General features: G+C 38.5%; 1 protein-coding gene and 1 long non-coding RNA gene across 2 annotated transcripts; both read right to left on the bottom strand.

The window, feature by feature from the left end:
• Positions 1-6564: 6564 nt before the first annotated feature.
• Positions 6565-11365, bottom strand: LOC143266845 (cell surface glycoprotein CD200 receptor 4-like). The gene is made up of 3 exons (XM_076548344.1): positions 11059-11365; positions 7624-7738; positions 6565-7285 (listed from the first exon to the last, which is right to left on the bottom strand). Exons 1-3 carry the CDS (start codon positions 11363-11365, stop codon positions 7279-7281), a joined length of 429 nt encoding a protein of 142 aa, XP_076404459.1. The 3' UTR covers positions 6565-7278.
• A 62-nt stretch (positions 11366-11427) lies between these two features.
• Positions 11428-18535, bottom strand: LOC102908422 (uncharacterized). Its single transcript, XR_013043753.1, has 3 exons — positions 18386-18535; positions 13719-13865; positions 11428-11733 (listed from the first exon to the last, which is right to left on the bottom strand). It is a non-coding gene; the product is annotated as an uncharacterized LOC102908422 (long non-coding RNA).
• Positions 18536-22902: the final 4367 nt, after the last annotated feature.

Genomic DNA, 22902 nt, shown 5'->3' with positions numbered 1-22902 from the left:
CATAGAAATACTAACCTGAAAGCTATAACATATACACAGAAGACCTGGAGCAGACTCCTGTAGGCCTTGTGCTTGCTACTTCGGTCTCTGCAAGGTCATATGAGCTTTGCTTAGCTAATTTAGAAGGCTTGTTCTCCTGGTGTCCTCCATCGCTTCTGGTTTTTACATGCTTTCTACTTACTAAAAGGCAGGAATCTCTGAGCACTGAGGGGAGGGATTTGATGGAGACATTCCATTTAGAGCTGTGTGTTCTAAGGTTTCTTTCTCTGTGTGGCTCTCTTTCTCTGTCTCTCTCTGTCTCTCTATCTCTTTGTCTCTCTCTCTGTCTCTGTGTGTCTTTCTTTCTCTGTCTCTCTGTCTCTCTCTGTCTCTCTGTCTCTCTCTCTGTCTCTCTCTCTGTCTCTCTCTCTCTCTCTCTCTCTGTGTGTGTGTGTGTGTGTGTGTGTGTGTGTGTGTGTGTGTGTGTGTGTAAAGTTTGGATGTGGGTTTCTGTATTTTACCCCTCTGTGGCAGAAGGAATTGTCTCCGATGATTCCTGGATAAGGCTGTGATCTATGAGCATAGCAGAATATCATTTGGAGTCATTTCATTTTTACTTTTCTTAGACCAGTAGTATTTGGTTTTACCCTAGGTCTGTGGGCTAGCTAGTCTGGTTCTTGGTCACCCAAGCAGGGTCAGGTATGTGTTCCATCTGGTGGACTGGGCCTTGAGTCAAATCAGACATTTATTGCTTACTCCACAGGCTTTGTACCACCAATGCCCTAGCATATTTTGCAGACAAAAGAGATTGTAGATCAAAAGTTTTGTGACTGGATTGGTGTTTAAAGTTCTCTTTTGGTAGCTACAGAGTGCCTTCCCATAACATAGACACTAGAATATAGGAGTGAAGACTCTACACAGGCACCAGCTCAACCTCTCCATATTTAATTAGTTGTGTGGGTGTTATCTTCAACAATGGGGTCTTGCTGTCAGTTTATGAAGAGCAACCTATTGTCTTGGCAACAGCTTAGGTTGTTTAGGGAGTTCACGTGGCCCCTTTGGCCAATGGCTCAAATAGATGTAACCCAATCCCAATACTGGAAGCTTTGTTTGATGACAAGATATTCCATCTTCCTCGTGATTTGGATACCTCATTAGGATTGCCTTCATGTCTTTCTCGGAAGTTTCCACTCTACTAAGTTCCCATTCTGCCCATCATTTCCAGCTGTCTTTCCCTGAATGCCCAATGAAATCATAAAGTAGTGTTGATTTGCTTTTCCCTGATGCCTAAGGATATTGAACATTTCCCTAAATATTCCTTGACCCTTTGAGTTTCCTCTATTGAGAATATTCTTTATAGGTCTGCACCCCATTAGTCCTCTGTCAGACGTGGAGTTGGCAAAACTCTTTTCCCATTCTGTGGGCAGCTAATTTGTCCAAATGACGGTGTCCTTTCAATACAGACATTTTTCAGTTTCATGAGGTCCTACTTATTAAATGGTGATCTTATTGCCTGTGTTACTGGTGCTCTGTTCAGAACATCTTCTGAGCCAATGTGTGCAAGCCTGTTCCCCACTTTCTCTTCTATCACATTCAGTATATCTGGTTTTATGTTAAGGCCTTTGATCCATTTAGAGTTGAGTTTTGTGCAAGTTGATAGATATGGATCTGTTTGCATTCTCCATGCAGACATTTAGCTTGCCCAGAACCATTTGTTGAAAATACTGTAGTTTTTTTTTTCCAGTGTGCATTTCTGGCTTGTTTATCAAAACTCAGGTGTCCATAGGTATGTACATTATGTATGAATTTTGAATTCAATTCCATTGATCAACATGTCTGTTTTTATGCTGGTAACATGTGGTTTTTTTTTTTTTTTTTACTATAGCTTTGTAGTACAGCTTGAAATCAGGAATGGTGATACCTCCTGCAGTTCTTTTATAGTTCAGGATTGTTTTAGCAATGCTGGGTTTTTTGTTTTTCCATATGAGGCTGAGAATTGACCTTTCAAGATCTGTCAAGAATTGTGTTAGAATTTTGATGGGGATTTCATGGAATCTGTAGATTTCTTTTAGTAGGGTGGCCTTTTTTACTATGTTTAAAAACCTACTCATCCATGAGCATTGGATATCTTTCCATCTCCTAATATCTTCTCCTATTTCTTTTTTTTTTTTTAAGAATTGAATATTTGTCATATAGGGGTTTCACTTCCTCAGATAGAGTTCTCTCAAGATGTTTTGTATCATTTTAGGCTATTGTGAAGGGTATTATTTGCATGATTTCTTTCTCAGTACATTTATCATTAGTGTATAGAAGGACTTCTGATTTCCTTTTGAGTTAAACTTGTATCTAGCCACATCACTTAAGGTTTTTAATCAGCTCTAGGAGCTCCTGGTAGAATTTTGGGGGTCACTTGTGTATATTATCATATCATCTACAAATAGCAAAAGTTTGACTCTTCCTTTCTAATTTGTATCCCCCTGATCTCCTTCAGTTGTCTTATTACTCTAGCTAAGAATTCAAGTACTATATTGAATAGAAATGGAGAGAGTGGAGAACCTTGTGTTATTCTTGACTTTAAAGGAATTGCTTTGAATTTTTCTGTTTAAGTTGATATTCTTGACTTTAGTGGAATTGCTTTGATTTTTCTGTTTAAGTTGATGTTGGCTATGGGCTTGTTATAAACTGCCTTTTTTGTTAAGTTATGTACATTTTATCACTAATCTTTCCAGGACTTTTATTTTTATTCTTCTCCCTCCCTCCTCTCTTCACAGACTCTCTCCCCAACTTGTCCCCTTCCCCCCACTTCCACTCCTCCTTTCTCTACAGAAAAGTGCAGACCTCCCATGTATATCAGCCAGCCATAGCATATCAATTTAGAGTAAGACTAGTCACCTCCTCTCCTATTAAGGTTGAATGAGGCAACCCAGTATGAGAAAAGAGTCCCAGAAGCAGGCAACACAGTTAGAGACATCCCCTGTTCCCTCTGTTAGGAGACTCAAAAGAAGACAAGCAACACAACTGTAACATATGTGAAGATGACCTAGGCCAGTTTCATGCAAGTTCTCTGCTTGGTAGTTCAGTCTATGTGAGCCCCTATGAGCCCATGTTAGTGGATTCTGTGGGTTTTCTTGGGTCTTTTTGATCCTTTAATCCCAAAACTGGGAAGGCAGAGGCCGGAGGATCTCTGAGTTTGAGGCCAGCCTGGTCTACAGAGCAAGCAAGTTCTAGGACAGCCAAGCTTAGGCAGTGAAGAACAGAAAGCTGGTGAAGATGTGATTGAATGAGGAGGCCCTGTTCCAGGCCCAGTAAGCAGAAGAACTTGGCAGCTTTGGCCACATGGTTCTCTTCTGGCTTTAGATGTAGAATAGAAGAAACAGGTTATGGAATTTGCCTCTTTACCTAAAGAAAGATGCTGAGGCCTGGCATGTGTCTGGGGTGTCCCTAAATGGAGGCCTAGTAGAGAGGCCATTTCATGAAGCTGTGAAGTTGAAGCCTAGACTGCCTTGGAGAGCTCAAGATGTTAGAAATGCCAGAGTTGTGGCACATCTGCCAGGGAGAGCTGCTACCAGGGAGCGGAACCAGCCTATAGAGAGAAATGTGTTGCTGTCAACAAAGCAGAACAGAGCTGGAGATCTGGAGCATGTTTTTACATTAGACATGGAGACGCAGAGTTAGGAGTCTATCCTCCCTACCCTATGTTTTAGAATAGTCATGTATATCCTGTGCCGTTACATATTGGAAGTATGTGATCTGCGTTTTTATTTCGATTTTTACAGGTGAGCACAGTTAAGTGATTGCATGAATCTCAGAAGAGACTTCAAACTTTGGACTTTAAAACATTGTTTGAGACGGTGGTAAACTCTGGTGTCTTTTCAAGCTGGACTAAAGGAATTTTGTATTACGATGTTGTTGCAAGCTTATGGGGGTCAGGGAAAGGAAGTTTGAATGTAATTGGCCCCCATAATCCCAAAGAGAGTGGCACTATGAGGAGGTGTAGCATGGTTGAGGTAGGTATGGCCTTGTTGGAGGAAGTGTGCGACTGTGGGGGCAGCCATTGAGGTCTCACTTGCTAGAGCTTTGCTCCGTGCAGGTTGACCTTCTGTTGCCTATAAGATGCAGGATTCTGAGGTACTTCTCAAGCACCACATGTGTTTGCATGCTACCATGCTCCCCACCGGGATGATAACCGACTGAAGCTGTGAACCTGTAAGTGAGCCACTCCAATGAAATGATTTGCTTTATAAGAGTTGCCGTGTCTCTGTTGTCTCTTTAAAGCAATAGAAACCCTAGTGAAGGCAATTACCTTTGAGAGAGAACAAAAATTATCCAGAGCATGCACGTGAGTAGGGCACACTGAATTTCTCTAATCATAAACTTCCCAGGTGGTGAACTAAGTATTTGCTTCTATTAGAATTAAACTCAGCTAAGTGCAAAGTAAAACTTCAAATAGCACTGCTATGAAAAAATAGTTTATTCTCCATCACACAAAACAACAAATGGATGACTGAGAGCTGGTTGGGTAAATCAATGGTCATCAAGATCAAGTCTTTCCATTTTTCTGTTTTTTCACTTAATTGGTATCTTCCTTCCTCAGCATTATCCATGGATAAAGTAGCTCTGGGACCTCGAGGAGCACACCAGCACAGCAGTTCCATAGATAACTTGGAAAGCACAAGAAAATCCTTCCTTTTCTTTAAGAGGTTGTCCTGAAAACATCACACATCTCATTTGTCAGAGCTAATGATCAGGCTCAGATGCAAGGGAAACTGAAAGAGGCTGTTAGCTATGTCTGTCCTGACAAAATCAGAGGTATGTTATTGAGCAATATATAAGTTACTTATGAAATTGGAGTTAGGTTATGGAGCAATGTATGAGTTAGTTAACACTCAAATGTGCTACCTGATAAGCAACCACATGAACTCTGTGGCAATGACTGTTCATTTGTCTAGGATCAGCTCCGGCTCATGTCTCATGATCTTGATTGAGCTTGCTTAGGGTCCAAGAGAAAGCTGACTCCTGGATCCTTATACTGGCCTCAAGAGAGAGATGCAAGGCTTGACTGACCTGAATCAGCTCTGTTCTGTTCTCATCCTCCAGCAGGCTAGGCCTTGCATATTCCCAAGGAGTGAAAAGTAGTAGAAGCACTCAGGACCTTTTGAGACCCCAACTCAAAACTGACAAACTGCCATTTATGTATCTTTTTATTGGACAGAGAATATTATTTTGAGTGAATAAAGAGGGCCCATGATCTCTTTATGGAGAGAACTTTAAGATCTACTAAAAACATGACTAGGTTGGATGAAGATTTAATCATGAAGTGAACTGTCTATCACAAGTAGAACAGGGAAGATAGACAATGAACCAAGCTACATGCAATCTTTGCCCCTGTATTTCCTAGTCTGTTAGAGAATTATAGTGCTAGATCTCTTCCCCCTTTATGTCCTGACTTAAACATGAAGACATTGTAATAAAATAGGAGATAAAAAGAGCTCATACCTTGCATGTGTTTGAGTGACAATTATGAGTGGATTTACTGCTTGACACATGGTGATTTTCTACTATTAAAGCAGGCATTAATCTTGATATTAGCACTTTTCCTTCTCTTTATTGTGTGCAGAGATTTGCTAAGTGTGCACCAAGCCTCATTCTTTCTCTTCAAGTTAACCACCTACACTATGTAGGCTTCCTACAAGTTAGTGTGGTCATATGACTGAGTTCTAGGCATGGCATCTGAGCAGGTGTGCTTACTACTCCAGAACTGACTAATAAAGTATTGCACATGCAATCTTTCCCTCTCCCTAGTCACCTGCTGAATAGAAACTACTCAGAGAATTGTCGTGGCCCAGTCTGACTATCAAACAGTCCTTAAAGGGAGGAGTGAGGATTGAGAAATAAAGATATGAAAAATAGAGATGTAGATGTAAAATAAAAAGATAGAGACACAGGAAAGCAGCAGGAAAAATCTGGGTCAATACCACAGTCACCTCCAATTTATTCCTAGTGAGCTTTTTATACACCTGAAAGAGGAGAGGTGAAAGACCTCCCCCTTTCAAGGTCAAGTAAAAAGTACAAACAAGTATAGACCCTTCCTTAATTTCCAAAATACCTGGTAACCATTTCTTACAGTGAAGCATCTTGTAATTAGGTCTTGAAGTATAAGACACCTGGTAACCAAGGCTTTGGTCAAAACATCCTATTATGCAGCCTTGTGGGACAAAGCAAATGGGACTCTCTGACCCTGAGTCAAGATGGAACAGGGCCTCATTGTGGAGTCTCTGTGGGCCCCCACCGAGAATAAATTGTAGAATAAAACAATAGCTTAAAGAAAAACCCCTTTATCCTCTGTCTGGCCTGATCAACTACGTTAGACTGTGAAATAGACAAGACACAAACTTTTAAAGAACCACTTGAGGTAACCATCCAAGCATCCTCTAGTATAACATACTCATTTTTTTCTCTAAACTTTTACTAAAAACAAAACGAATAGCTAATCACTTGTCACTGTAGCCAAGAAGTAATTCTATATATATATATATATATATATATATATATATATATATATATAATTATAGGATTGCTGTCTGTATCAAGTGAAGCAAAGGTTTCCAGTTATTAGGGCTCACCAGTGTCATACCCTTACCCTCCCTGATCCATCCCATCCCCTGTGATGGATGCATCAGAGCAGACAGCAAAGAGAATTGGGACACTGGGGCTGTAAACAGTAAGGGGAATTTCAATGTTACCTCCATGACACTGGCAGTGCCTTCTCTGTGCTCAACTTTTAATTTCTACTAAAGCACAGAGATACTGCTAAAAAAAATGGCTCCTAGCCATGTGTTCAATGATTAATACAAAAGATAACTATCAAAAAGCAAGCAAGAAAAGAAGGCCAGCTAGTGGCTAACTTGAAGGTGTTTCTTCTCACGGCACCTGACAGTGCAACAGTTATGATCATTTAAAATGAACAACAAAGAGGAAATTGATGGAAGCCATTCCTGGAGGACTTGGGTGGAAGAAATCCATCCAGCACTATTGTTCATCTTTTGCTAAGCCATCTTCCTCTTTGGCCTGAGAAACAGAGACAGGAGAGAGTATATGATCATTAATAGTACATGTGATGGTAAGCACCAAGCTTTTGCCTGTGTATTCATACTGCATGACTGCCAGCTGTCACATGACTTGCAGCACACATGGAGACATCAGGAACAGGTATGCTGGGTGTCAACTAGAAAGGTGACTGCAAATGGCTGCTTTCTTGTATTGTGTCATCAGACTAATAGGCTTCAGAAATCTAGATTTTCATTTTCTAGAAATAAACAAAAACAACAAAAAATATAATTAAGCAAGAATGAACAGAAACCTACAAAAGTCAAGAACCTTGTAAAGTTCCAGTAACTTCATTTTAACCACTATTCCTGAAAGAGAGGTCCAGGCTAAGTCTCTCCTCCATCAGAACCGCAACAGGTCAGATGCTCTTGCCAGACCTGTGGGCTCCATTGTTTAAAAAAGCCAGATGCTGAAGAAGGGCTGAGGGAACAACCTTGATGAGGCCATATAACAGACTTCCCCAGTCCACTGTGAGCTCAAACTCATGACAATGTTTTCTTTCTAACACATCTTAACATTTCAGTTTTCTGTTCCTACCTGTAGTAATTTCTCTTCTGGAAGAAAACAAATCCCATGATGAGCAAAATGATCCCCAAAAGGGAAAGTTTCACATAGAGAATGGTCAGCAAGGAATGCAGAGGGCTGATGACACCTTTAAATACAGGCAAGGGTAAAAATTCAGGTCAGTTCAATAATAGTTCCAATGAAGAAATTAGAGGCAGGTTGGAGAGATGGCTCAGTGGTTAAGAGCACTGGCTGCTCTTAGAGGTCCTGTGTCAATTCCCAGCACCCACATGGTGGCTCACAATCATCCATAATGAGATCTGGTGCTCTCTTCTGGTGTGCAGTCATACATGTAGACAGAACACTGTATACACAATAAATAAATATTTATTTATTGTCAAAATCAGAAAACCTTACCAATTATAATTCCAGTAACACTCATATATCATTATTTCTGGACCAAGTTTAGAAATCAATTCCAGCTTTTGTGATTGATAGGCATTAACAAATATTATTTTTAAAGTAAATAAATGCACATTGACTATTGTTAATACTTCCCAGCTATATAAGGAAAAAGTTCCCATGCAAATTTTATTTTACTTTTATGAAAATATAACTGCATCATTTCCATCCATTCCTCCAATCTCCTCCATGATCCTCCACCTCCCAATGCTCCCTCTCAAATTCCTAGCCCCTTCTAAATTACTATTGTTGCATATTTATATTTAGTATGTAAATACACTCTACTGAGTCCGTTCATTGTTGCTTGCATGTACAATTTCAAGACTGATCAGTTGGTATTGAATAATGAATTAGGGGGGGCCATTCCTGATGGAAGAATATTTCTCCCCCTCTGAGTATCCCTAGTTAACTGTAGTTCTTTGTCTAATGTTGAGGCCTCATGATATTCCCCTTTTCATGTCTGCATATCTATTATTGGTTTACTTGTTCAGGTCTTGTATAGGCAGCTATATAATTGAGGTTTCATAATTGAAGCTTCCCAGTCATTTCTAGGAGACACAATATTATAGCAGACTTCCTGGTCCTATGGCTCTTATAAATCTGCCCCTGTTTCTACAATATTCCCTGAGCATTAGGTATAGGAATTGTGTTGTAGATGTATCTGTGGGGCTGAACATCACGTGATCAGTGTTCTCTGCATTTTGACCATTTGTGGTGTTCTATAAGGGTTTATGTCTATTACAAAGAGAAGCTTCTTTGGTAAGAGTAAAGAGCCACACTTATTAGTGTTCATAAGGGATTAAGAATTTAGATAGGTATTAAGCTGGTTTTTGAAGGGCTGTAGGAGGTTCATCTCTAAGGTAAACAACATCACTAACCTTGAGTAGTTGGCTAGGTTTCCAGTATCAGGCATGATTTTCCTCCTGTTGAATTGCTCTTGAATATAATTAATTGGACAGCTATTGGTTGCTGCCAAGATATTATTGCCACTATTGAACCTTAGGGAACAGCCTTGCTGGTCATTGTTGTGGTTCATAATCTTCATAATTAGGTGGTACTACCAGTTGCTTCCCTATTGAAGCAGCTTTCACACCTTTGGTGACTATGAAAGTTAATCCTCAGGAAGGAGGTTTTCAGGTCAAATTCAGTTTAGATCTTTTGAGTCCTCTGTCTGAAGTGCATATCATGCAAATCTTAGTCTTTTGAAAGGCATTATTCTTTTTTATTTAAAAAATTTCTTTGAGAATTTCATACAATGTATTTTGATCATGTTTACCTGCAACTCCTCCTTGTAACCCCTACCAGATTCACACCACACTTTGTTACCCCATTAACTTGGTGCCTTTTTTTTTTTTTTTTTTTTTTGATAACTCGTTGAGGTTGTATTGTTGCCCGGATTGTTCTAGATGATTTACAAGACATCAAACAGTGTTAGGTGAGTATGACATGCTCTAAACATCTGAAGAATCAGAAAGGTTACTTAGCACTAGCTCTGAGTCTGGGAGAGATGAGATTAGGAAAATGTCTTGCTGGCCAACTAGATAAAAGAGGTGAGGGGATGATGAGAACTTTTCAGAGAAAAGGAGTAACATGAAAAAAAAATCTGAGAATGAAAGGACCTGAATCCTGTTGGGAACACAGAAAGTGAAATGTGGAGATCAGATCTGGGATCAGAACCTAATTACAGATGTGTATGTCAGATGGTGAGTCAGACTTGGAAAATGAAGAATTGAACAACATAGTTCTGACTCTTGAGGAACTTCTTATACTTGTGGCAGAGAAGTAGTTTTTTCAGATACAATAAGAAATAAAAAATCAGTGTCATGGCTCATATCTTTAATCCTAGCATTGGGAGGGGAGAGAGGTGGATCTCTATGAGTTTCAGACCAGCCTGGTCTACATTGTGAGTTACAGGTCTGCCAAGGCTAGGTAATGAGATCCTATCTCAAACAAACAAACAGACAAAAAAATTAAATTTAAAAATAAAAAAGAAATACATAGATGGTCTTTGTTCACCTCTTGGAACACAGCTCCTAGAAGAATTGTCACCATAATAAAAATATCTTTGATATGCCAGTAAAATGACAGATGTCTAGAAGCTCTTAGAGAGCTTCATGGTGGATTCCATCACAAGAAAGGCTAAATTGTGATTAGAGAGTAGGGACTTTTAGCCAGACACTACCACCATCTTCACCACTGAACCTCCTGTGAAGGAAGAGTGGCTAGAGATTGAGTTCATCACCAGTGATCCATGATTAGTCATCATGACCATGTAACAAAATCTTATTAGCAATTTTAAACAATACAGTTTAAAAAGCTTCTTTGGGGAATTAGAAGAACAGACATCCTTGAGCTAGCATGAAGCTCTGTGCCCCTTCCTCCATAGAGGGCCCTATGAATCTCTTCTGTTTGTCTGTCCCCATGTTGCAATCCTTATAATAAACCAGTAATAGTAAGCAAAGTGCATCCTCAGATCTGTGAACCATTCTACCAAATCACTGAACCTGATACACAGACTGTGGAAACATCCTGGATTTATAGTTAGTTTACAAGAACTGCAGGAGACAGATACCTGAAAACTTACTACTAATGTCTGAAGTGGGTCTGTTGTCCTAGTTAGCTTAACTGTCTACTTGACACAGCTTAAAGCCACCCAAGAACACCAATTGGGTGCCATCAATCCCGGACAGGTGACATAGATAGATAGATGATAGATAGATAGATAGATAGATAGATAGATAGATAGATAGATAGATAGATAGATAGACAGATAGACGATAGGGAGATATAGACAGCTTAGTATGGGTCAGAGTAGCTAGCAAGCAGCATTCATCCATGGTTTCTACATCAAGATTCTGCTTGAGTTGTCATGACTTTCCTCTTTATTCCCTTAAGAGGCCTTTGGCCAATTGATCACAAACAGGATGGACTTCAAATATTTATCTTTCATGGAAGAATGAGTTAAATATCAATTATGTTTTCTTTAGAGAAAAATCAGGTACTCACCTTGGTTCAGTTGTATGGATAGAATCCTGTTGCCAGTCGAATGGGTGACAGAGCAGAGCACAGCATGCACTTTCTTATGATCCCACTGGCATGTGCTCCTGACAGTCACGGTGCCATTGCTGTGTGATTCATTCTTTGTTTTGCAGTACCCTTCTGGAGTCCAGGAGATCTGAGCAGGCGGCTTGCCTGCAGTTGCCTCACAAACTGCAGTTCTATTCTCTCCTGGAAACAGGGTTACTGCAGGAGGGACTGTGGAGATAGAAGGGAAAAAAGATTCAGTCTTGTCACAAATGACAAAAGTATTCATTTCTATCTAAAACCTGTTGAAATACCACAGTAGGTAAACTCGTTGCTTACGTAGAACTTGGATGTTATGTCTCTTTTGGAAATTCCCATTAGGTGTTGCTATAACACATGAGTAATACCCATCATGATCGAGGGCCACTGCACTGATCTGCAGATCAGGACTCTGGTCAGGTGTGGAGGCCCAGGTGATTCTCCTGTCTGTACAGTTGGTTTCACTGGTCTCCTTGGTTTCTACTCTGTAGGATATTTTACAGGGAGGCTGGCCTCTAAGGGTTATTACCCATGTTATTACTACTGCTTTTGTTGGTGGAACAGGAGGGCAGAGCAGCAGAGTCTTTGTACCCATCTGCACAGATATCGTAATATTAACTGGAGAAACACATGCACATACAGAGAGAGAGAGACATGCAGACAGACACACAGACAGACAGAGAAAAAGAGAAGTTAATAAAGGACTCAGTATGCTCAATTTACCTATAGTAGATTACATAAAGTTGTATTAGTTGAATGACTTTTGTTCTGGCAATCATATCCTAAAAAGTGTGTAATTAATAAATTATAATTCACAATTGTGTCCTCTCACATACATTTCTGGTGAATCAGTGTGTATTGTAATGTATTTGAAGTTAACATAACAATTTTGCTATCTAGAGACAGACACTTGCTTCTCAGTCTTTGAGCTAAAATCAAGTAAGCCAGACATAAAAGCACAATAAAATTCATTAAGTTACAAAAATAGTGTTCTGAGTTTAATTTTTTGATGGTAGACAATATTGGTGTCATCATGCAATTCATGCCCTTCAAGAAATAATATAGAATACTCAGCCATGTGATTATCTCCTCTTAAGCTTTGATAAGTAGCAAAATAATCAGAAAGCCTCCTCCTAAGGATTAAGATAAGCATTAATGTGCAAAATGTAAAGACACTATCATTAAAAATAACTCATAGCATTTACATGAAACTAGTTAGAAATTATTTTTATTTATAAATTATAAACAAATGAAATCAATTAAATTTAAAACATTGTGTAACTTTCCTATCCTGACCATCTCACGAAAAATAAAAATAATAATCAGTAGAAATAGAAGATAGAGACATTTGCTTCCTGTGAAAAGATATGAATGCTTTTAAAAACATGAAAAATTCATAATTTTACTGAAAATATGTAAAATTATCAAATATAGTACATATGTTCTCCTTCCTTCCTATTAGAAAAATGTAAATTCACAGACAGCTCAGCCATTAGTTTTGCCCATAGATTTTGTTTCTGTGTTCTATGAGTATTAAATACACAAGTTGACCATTTGTGCTCATCTGTAGAAAGTGTAACTTAAACCCCAGCATCTGCAAGCTTCTCCTGCTTAGAATCTCATGCAATCCATACATGGGCAAAAGGCACCATGACTGATAAGAGTTTACTGAAGGATGTTTATTCAATCAAAACATCTGTTCCAACTCACTTGTGACAAATGTGTGTCAGGATGACCTCACTTTAACATAGTCACAAACAGTTATATGATGGAGAAATTTGCTGTAGGAATGAGTCTTGGCTTTGCTAAAATCTCTCCCCTTTCTTGTTGTTGGGTCACTTGCCTCTTCTAGGCACACAAGCAAGCCTCACAATTTATGGCCAAGTAAAGGCCATATAACAAGATAACAAAAAAAGGGGGACTTTAAATCCATTGGGGTGATTTGAATAGGAATGGCCCCCATAGGCTCATGTATCTGGATGCTAAATCACAAGGGAGTGGAACTGTTGGAAAAGATTAGAAGGATTAGGAGGCATGGCTTTGTTAGAGTGGGTGTGGCCTTGTTGGAGGAAATGTGTCAACAGGAGTGAGCTTTGAAATTTCAAAATCCCTTGCCAGACCCAATCTCCCTCTCTCTCTCTCTCTCTCTCTCTCTCTCTCTCTCTCTCTCTCTCTCTCTCTCTCTCTCTCTCTCTCTTTCTCTCTCTCTCTCTCTCTCCCCCCTGTGGATCAGGATGTATTTGTCAATTACTTCTCCAGCACCATGAGTGATTGGACTAAACTTCTGAAACTGTAAGCAAGTCATCAGTTAAATGCTTACTTTTATAAGTGTTGCCTTGGTCATGGTGTCTCTTCATAGGAATAGAACAGTAACTAAGACACCCATGGTCTTTCCATCACTGCAAGTTTACAAAGGCTTGGAGGAAAACAAGGATGCTCCTTGTTTGTGAAACAACTAGCAGGACCTGTCACAGCACAGCACTTAGACCTCTAGCTGCTCCAACTAAGAGAAAGGCTGGAATACTGCACCCAGTGTACCAGCTACTTTTCTAACCAAGACCCATATCCTTCTGTGATGGCCACTATATATGGAAAGATATTACCATATGAGAAAAGTGGTTCCTGCAGCTGATCATCCAGTGGCACCTGCAGCTGATCATCCAATGGCTCCTGCACCTGATAATCCCATGGCTCAGGCGGCTGATAACCCCCTGGCTCCTGCACCTTTCCCTTACTTGAACAACTTGAATCTAGAAAATATTTAACAAAGAGAAATCTATTTTATATATTCATATAGAGTAAAAATCTTCTTTCTCAACGAAGTCTTATTCAACATAATAGATAACCATTAACCTTGACTAAAATTACTCATCCAAAACACTATAGAACATTAGATTTTTTGACATCTGGGGATGAAAATATATTAGTATCTTGAAATTCACATTTATGAGGTATTAATTTGTAGTTTCTTATTTATAAGACAACTCATTTGTGTGGTAATATTTTATCTGTGTCCCCTCATAAAGTTATCTGAGGATCAGAGGAAAAATCCAGCCACTATATTAAACATAGAAGCTATGGTATCACACACCTTTAATCCTTTCATTCAGGAAGCAGAGATCTCTGTGAGTTCAAGGCCACACTGGGAACAGAGCGAGGCCTGGGTGTACATGCCTTAAATTCCAACACTAGCTAACCATAGAGGTCTGGAGGTCTGTACAGACAGACAGGAAGTGACATAGCTGTGCAGGAAGAGGAAGTGATGTAGCCTGACAGAGAGAGCAAATGATATAGCAGAACATATAGGCATGTGTATACAGGAAGTAGGTCTTTTGAAGACTGAGGTGTCGATGAGGTGAGGTTAGCTTGTGGCTTTTCCTGTTCCTCTGATCTCTCAGGCTTCAACCCTAATTTCTGACTCCAAGTTTTTATTAACAAGACCTTTAGCAATTCATCTACACATTTGACCAACAATGTTTTACAAGGGAACCCTTCCATTTCCCCATATCCTAATCACATCCCCATGTATGGCCTTAGTCAATGTGAACGTCCTCATCTAAGATGATCTGGTAAAATTTTTCTATATACCTCACTCTAATTAATTTTCTTTGATCGTGTGGTAGGCATCTCACCTAGACAATGTAGAGCCCTTTTTCAATGAATTTACAATCAAAATTTAAAATGATTTGTCTGTTAGCTCCCTTCCTCATTGATATTTCCTACTTTGTTATTGGGAACAAAAAGAAAAAATAAATAAAACAGAAATGCAAGGAAGAATTGAAAAGAGAATTCATGTCTCCTTTGACTTCTAGTTCCATAGCTCCATATTCCAGTTGGCAATTACCTCTTTTGCATTCTGTAGAATACTTGACAATCAGAATAATCTGTGCATTATGTGATTAACCAATTTTTTGTTCATCTTTGCAGTTACAGCATACTTATTCTCTACTCTAGGAAAACAATGAGGTCATGGCCTCTGCTACTTTAGTGGACATACTGCTACACAGAACTCTACATTCTTTCTACTCTTGTTGGAAATTCTATCTTTGAGAAACCATCCCTCTTCCTTTCTCAGATGTTTGAATGTGATAGAAGATGAATTTCAAATTCTATGCTAACAGAGTAAAAAAGGTAGTGGCTAATTATATTAATTTTAAATAGAGAAAATTTGAATTCAAGAAAAGATATCAAGGATAAAGATGGGCATTGTAGAATAATTCACCATCAATTCTCCTCCAAGAACAAATCCCTTGTATGTATATAACAGAGAGTTAAGAAGCAAAACCTGTTACAAACTGGTGGAAGAAATACGTAAATATACTTCTTTAGGCTAGACATTTCAACATCCCTCTATCAGAAAGAGAGAAAACAACAATAGCCACAAAATCAGGCAAGTCATAACTGAGTGTAACAACTCTGTCACCAGCTCAATATTATTTATGTCTCTACAGGTGACTTCCTATAGTAGAATATATATTTTCTCCAAGCTCATATGGAGCTTTCATGAACATAGAGTATATCCTGAGCCATAAAACACATATTACAATTTTTTATTTATTTTATGTGTATGGGTATATTGATTGTATGTTTCTATGTGCACCACTTACACTCCTGGTGCCCTCAGAAGCCAGAAGAGGAAAATACACTCCCTGGAACTGGAGTCACAAATATTTTTAGCCAACATGTGCATACTCGGAATAAAACACAAGTCCTCTAAAAGAGCAGCCTGTGCTGTGAACCATTGATCCAACTTTCCAGCCCAACATATTAACACATTTTAAAGAATGGAATCATACCACAACTACTCCTTGACTATAATGAAATTAAACTAGACATCAGTAACAGTAAATGGACCCCACAAGCATTTTAGAGATGATTTTTAAATAACAATTTAGGGTACAAGAACTCTTAAGGTAATTTTTAAAGGAATTTTGAAGTAAGTAAAAATAGAAATTATCTAAACTTGTAGAATACTAAAAAGCAATGCTTAGAGGGAAGGTTCTATCCTTGACTGCTTGTATGAGAGAAGAAAAATTATCTAAAATTCAATCATTTAAACTTAAGCTTCCAGAAACTAGAAAAAGAAGAACAAATCAAACACAAAATAAGCAGAAGGGAAATTAGAGTCAGAATCAGTGGACACAGGAGGACAGAGAAATTCAGCAAACTAAAGCTCATTCTTTAAAGGGATCAGTAAAGCTGGCCATCAACTCATCAGAAGAGTTACAAAAATTAATCAATCAGCCAAACTAAGAGGAAAAAATAGAAGATATGCGTTACTAAAATCAAATAACAAAAGTGAATTTACTTGAATTTCAATGAACATTAAAAGAATACTGGGAACTACTATAAAGAATTCTATGACAAGAAATTTGATAATCTAGATGAAACAGACAAAATCTTTGAATGAAACAATCTGCCTAAATTTATACAGAGAAAAACACCAAGGGAGGGAATAGGAAGAGAGAATAAGGGAAGAAAGGAACTACAGTCTATATGAATAACAAAATTCTTCAGAAACAAAGAATGTTACTAGAAACGTTTGAAATTGTACAATGTTTATTGTCATGATGAAGTAAATACCTAGTAACAGAGCTTCAAACCACATAAAGCAAAATTTAACTAAATTAAAGAGACACGTAGTTGGCTCCAGGTCATAGATGGAGGTTGTGACACATCTTCCGCAGAAATGAACAGAATAATCAGAACTTTAGAAAGTAGTATAGACATAGAATATATTAATAACAGTATTGATTATAGTGACCAAAGAGACACTTATAAAACAGTTCTAATGTAATAATACTTTTTCAAGTGCTCTAGGTATGTTGATCAAAGGTGATTATGTACTGGGTTCAAAACAAATCTTTACATTTGCGAAGGTTAGGGGCCAGCAAGATGGCTCAGCAGGTAAAGACATGCAACCAAGCCTGAGGACATGAGTTTGAACTCTGGAAAATACATTAAAGAGAGAGAGAGAGAGAGAGAGAGAGAGAGAGAGAGAGAGAGAGAGAGAGAGAGAGAGAGAGAGAGAGAACAACTCCTACAGTTGTCCTGTGGCCCCCACATGAATGCTATGACGTGGACACACACACAAATAAACATACATTAAATGCATACATTTATACTTTTAAAATTTTTAAAGAAGGTTAAATTAATTTCATATAAAGGCCTGTCAGGCTTCCTTAATTGATTATTAATGATGTACTAGATCTAAGATTTTTATCTTTTTTTGTTTGTTTGTTTGTTTGTTTGTTTTTTGAGACAGGGTTTCTCTGTGTAGATTTGTGCCTTTCCTGGAACTCACTTGCTAGCCCAGGCTGGCCTTGAACTCACAGAGATCCACCTGGCTCTGCCTCCCAAGTACTGGGATTAAAGGCGTGTGCCACCACCGTCCGGCCGATTTTTATCTTATTATACATTTTGAAGTAGTAGGAGATAAATTTGTATTTGAGGAAAAATCAATTTACTTTCACATTGGTCAGTCTTCTTAGTTCTCTTGTCGTAGTTCTGCTGAAACAGAACTAAGACAAGAGTTCTACCACCTTAGCCAGCAGGCTGGCCTGTCCCATCTTTGTAGTGGTATTTCATGGACTCTGGTCCTTATCTTGTTCTGCTCCTTCCATTAGTAACTTCCAATAGCTTTACTTCAAATGCTTAAGACTCCATAACTAGGACACCAGTCCATGAGCTGACCTGCTTCCAGGCCACCTTGTCCCTCTTTCCCTTACAGTAATGGAGGACTATCCCTTCCTGCCTAAGTTCAGTGTCAACACTTTACCCTGGATCCCACTGCTTCCCTTCTCAGAGGTTTTTCTTTCTTCCTTCCTTCCTTCCTTCCTTCCTTCCTTCCTTCCTTCCTTCCTTCCTTCCTTCCTTCCTTCCTTCCTTCCTTTCTTTCTTTCTTTCTTTCTCCCTCCCTTTCTTTCTTTCTTTTTTTCTTTTTTCTTTTTGTACATCTCAACCTTAAAGATGAGATAAGCAAGCAGCCTAGTAAAACATTTCTTTTCAGGCTGTCACTCATCTTCAAATTCAAATGATAACAATAAATAGAATAATCTATTCCATGGAATATTTGTAGAAAACCTGATTATTAAATATAATCCGTTTTAAAGCAACCTGCAGAGTGTTAAAGCTGTCCTGATAAGCCTGCAACAAAGGTATATGACTGTAATCCCAGGAGTCAGAAGTTTGAGGCAGAAGGATTATCACAGTCAATATTAGCCAGAAAAAATGGTTTCATTTCCTAAAAAACTCAGAATGTCACACTTACCAGGCACCAGAATAGTGATGGAGATCAGTAACCCCAAAGCCGAAGTCTTCCCAAAAGCCTTCATCTGGAGTGGTTTCTACTTAAATACAAGTCATCACAAATCCCTGGATGGACTCAGTGATCTGTCCCTCGACGTCAACTTTGCCTATGCTCAGTTTACCAGATTTAAGGGTGACTTTTCTTCCTCATTCCACTTATCTTTATCTTCATCTCCATTCTGCGTGCTGCTGGATGATTAAGTCTGCCCAGGAAAAAACGGCAGTAATGTTTCTGAGTGATAAAGAAGCCAAAGCTTAACTCATATATTCTCTCACGATATTCAATATTCCCCACTTTCATGTCTATCACACTGGTTTTATGTTAAGGTCTTTGATCCATTTGGAGTTGAGTTTTGTGCAGGGTGATAGATATGGATCTGTTTGTATTTTCCATGTGCAGAAATCTAGTTTGACCAGCACCATTTGTTGAAAATGCTTTCTTTTTTCCAGTGTGTATTTCTGGCTTGTTTATCAAACCTCAGGTGTCCAGAGGTATGTGAGTCATGTATGGATTTTGAGTTCAATTCCATTGATCAACATGTCTGTTTTTATGCTAATACCATGTGGTTTTTATTACTATACTTTGTAGTACAGCTTGAAATCAGGAATGGTGATGCCTCCTGCAGTTCTTTTATAGTTCAGGATTGTTTAGCTATCTTGGGTCCTGGGTTTTTTGTTTTTCCATATGAGGCTGAGAATTGACCTTTCAAGATCTGTCAAGAATTGTGTTATAATTTTGATGGGGATTTCATTGAATCCTTTAGTAGGATGGCCTTTTTTACTTTGTTTAAAAAAACAAAACAAAACAAAACAAAAAACCTTCTGATCCATGAGCATGAGATATCTTTCAATATTCTGATATATTCTCTTTCTTTTTTCAAATAATAAAATTATTGTCGTACAAGAGTTTCCCCAAGATACTTTGTATCATTTTAGGCTATTGTAAAGGGTATTGTTTCCATGATTTCTTTCTCAGTACATTCATCATTGGTGTATAGGAGGACTTCTGATTTCCTTTTGAGTCAAACTTGTATCCAGCTACATCAATTAAGGCGTTTACCAGCTATATGAGCTCCTTGGTAGAATTTGGAGGGTCACTAATGTATACTATCATATCATCTGCAAATAGCAAAAGTTTGACTCTTCCTTTCCAATTTGTATCTCCTTGATCTCCTTCAGTTGTCTTATTACTCCAGCTAAGAATTCAAGTACTATATTGAATAGATATGGAGAGAGTGGAGAACCTTGTGTTGCTCTTGAGTTTAGTGGAATTGCTTTGAATTTTTCTGTTTAAATGATGTTGGCTATGGGCTTGCTGTAAACTTCTTCATTACGTTAAGGTTGCCTCTTTCATCCCTAAGCTTTCCAGGATTTTATTTTTTTTTTAATAAATAATTTTTCTCAGCCCAATCACAGTTTCTCCTCCCTCCATCCCTCCTCTCTTCCCAGTCCCTCTCCCCAGCCTGTCCCCTTCCCCCCCACTTCCACTCTTCCTTTATCTTTAGAAAAGTGTAGACCTCCCATATATAAGCCAGCCATGGCATATCAAGTTGCAGTAAGATTAGGTACCTCCTCTCCTATTAAGGTTGCATGAGGCAACCCAGTAGCAGGGAAGGGTCCCAAAAAACAGGAACCAGAGACAGAGACAGCCCCTGCTTCCTCTGTTAGGAGTCACACAAGAAGACCAAGCAACACAACTGTAACATGTGGGAAGAGAGCCTAGGTCAGTCTCATGCAAGTTTTCTGGTTGGCAGTTGAGTCTCTGTGAGCCCCTAAGAGCCCAGGTTAGTTTCCAATGCTAGGAATCTTAGGTAGGATCACCTTTATGGATTCCTGAGAGTTTCCATTCCACTAGGTTTCCAGCTCATCCCACAGGTGCCCTGATTCCAATTGTCTATTCCAGTACTCCATCCTCCCCCAACCTGATCCTTCCTGTTCCCATGCCTATCCCCCAATCCAGACCTTTTCCCCATCCACCTGTGATGTCTGTTCTATTTGCCCTTCACAGTGAGATTCATGTGTCCCTGCATTGAGCCTTCTTTGCTACATAGCTTCTTTGGGTCTGTGGATGGTAGCACAGTTATCCCTTACATTATAGCTAATATCCACCTTTAAGTGAGTACATACCATGTTTGCCTTTCTGGGTTACCTCACTCAGGATCAGTTTTTCTAGTTCCATTGATTTGCTGGAAATTTTCATGATGTTATTGTTTTTAACCAATGAATAATACACTGTTGTGTATATACAACATATTTTCTTTCTTCATTCTTCAGTTGTTGGACATCCAGGTTGTTTCCAGTTTCTAGCTATAACAAATAAAACTGCTGTGAGCACAGTTGAGCAAGTGTCCTTGTGGTATGGTAGAGCATCCTTTGGGTATACATCCAGAAGTGGTATAGCTGGGTTTTGAGGTATGTCAATTCCCAATTTTCTGAGGAACTGACATATTGATTTCTATAGTGACTGTACCAGTTTGAATTCCCAGCATCAATGGAGGAGTATTCACCTTGCTACACATCCTCTCCAGCATAATTGTCACTTATATTATTGAACTTAGCCACTCTGACTGGATGGAATCTCAGAGTTGTTCGGATTTGCATCTCCCTGTGGGCTAAAGATGTTGAACATTTCTTCCAGTGTTTCTCAGTCATTTGAGATTCCTCTATTGACAATTCTCTGTTTAGATCTGTATCCCATTTTTAAATTGGATTATTTTGTTTGTTGATGTGTAGATTCTTGAGCTCTTTATATATTTTGGAGACCAGCTCTCTGTTAGATGTGGGGCTAGTGAAGATCTCTTCCTATTCTGAAGTTTGTCATTTTGTTCCTTTCTTTTTTCCTTTCTTTCTTTCTTTCTTTCTTTATTTATTTATTTATTTATTTTTATTTTTATTTTTTTGTTTTGTTTTATTTTTTTCAAAACAGGATTTCCAGCTGTGGCTGCCCTGGAACTCACAATGTAGACCAGGCTGTCCTGGAACTCACAGATATCTGCCTCCCAATTGCTGAGATTAAAGGTGTGTACCATCACCTCCAGGATCTTCAGGACTTTTATAATGAAGGGGCATTGGATTTTGTCAAAGGCCGTTTCTGAATCTAATGAGATGTAGTTTTTTTTTTCCTCTCAGTTTGTTTATATGGTGGATTACATTTATTGATTTTTATATATTGCCCTCATCCCTGAGATGAAGTCTGCTTGATCATGTTGGATGATCGTTTTGATGTGTTCTTGGATTTGGTTTGCCAGTATTTTATTGAGTATTTTTGTATCTATGTTCATAAGGGAAATTGGCCTGTAATTCTCCTTCTTTATTGGGTCTTATGTGGTGTGGGCATAACTGTGTCCTCATAAAATGAACTGGGCAAGGTTTCTTCTCTTTTGCAGAATAATTTGAGGAGTATTAGTATTAATGCTTCTTTGAAAGTCTGGTAGAATTCCCCCACTAAAATCAATAGCCCTGAGTGGTTTTTATTTGTTTGTTGTTTGATTGGGAGACTTTTAATGACTGCTTCCTTTAGGGGAATTAAGGTCTGTTTACATCGTTTATATGATCTTGATTTAACTTTGATAAGTGGTACTTATTAAGAACATTTGGCAGAGTACAGGTTTTGAAATTATGTCATTATGATTCTCAGACCTTCTTCATGTCTGTGGTCATGTCCTCCTTTTCATTTCTGATTTTGTTAATTTGGATATGTTTTATGCCTTTTAATTAATCTGGATAAAGGTTTATCAATCTTTTCTGTTTTTTTGTTTGTTTGTTTGTTTGTTTGTTTTTTGAGAAAAGATTTCTTTGTGTAGCTTTGCGCCATTCCTGGAACTCACTCTGCAGCCCAGGCTAGTCTTGAACTCATAGGGATCTGCCTGCCTCTGCCTCCCAAGTGCTGGGATCAAAGGCATGCACTATCACTGCCCGGCCAGGTTTATCAATCTTAATGATTTTTTTTTCAAAGAGCCAAGTCTTTCTTTCATTGATTCTTTGTTTAGTTCTATTTTATTGATTTCAACTCTCAGTTTTACTATTTTCTGCCCTCTACTCCTCTACAGTTAGCTTGTTTCTTTTTGTTCTAGAGCTTTCAAGAGTTCTGTTAAGTTGCTAATGGGAGATCTCTCTAGATTTTTTTATGTAGGCACCATTTTCATTGTGTTCCATAAATTTGGGTATATTATGTATTCATTTTCATTCATTTCTACAAAATCTTAAATTTCTTTTTTCTGTCTTTACCCATTTTTCATTCAGCAGAGAGTTGATCAGTTTCCATAAGTTTATAAGCTTTCTGTTATTTCTCTTATTGTTGATATCAATCTTTAATCTGTGGTGATCTCACAGGATGCAGAGAGTTATTTCACTTTTCCTATAGCTATTGAGATTTGCTTTGTATCAGAGTATGTGGTCAGTTTTGGACAAAGTTCCATGAGGTACTGAGAAGAAGGTATAGTCTTTGTGTTTGGGTGAAATGTTCTGTAAATAGCTGTT

The sequence above is a fragment of the Peromyscus maniculatus genome, chromosome 12 (genome assembly GCF_049852395.1).
Source record: "Peromyscus maniculatus bairdii isolate BWxNUB_F1_BW_parent chromosome 12, HU_Pman_BW_mat_3.1, whole genome shotgun sequence".
In the NCBI taxonomy this organism is placed as follows: domain Eukaryota; kingdom Metazoa; phylum Chordata; class Mammalia; order Rodentia; family Cricetidae; genus Peromyscus; species Peromyscus maniculatus.
This window is presented reverse-complemented; position numbering and strand designations above follow the sequence as displayed.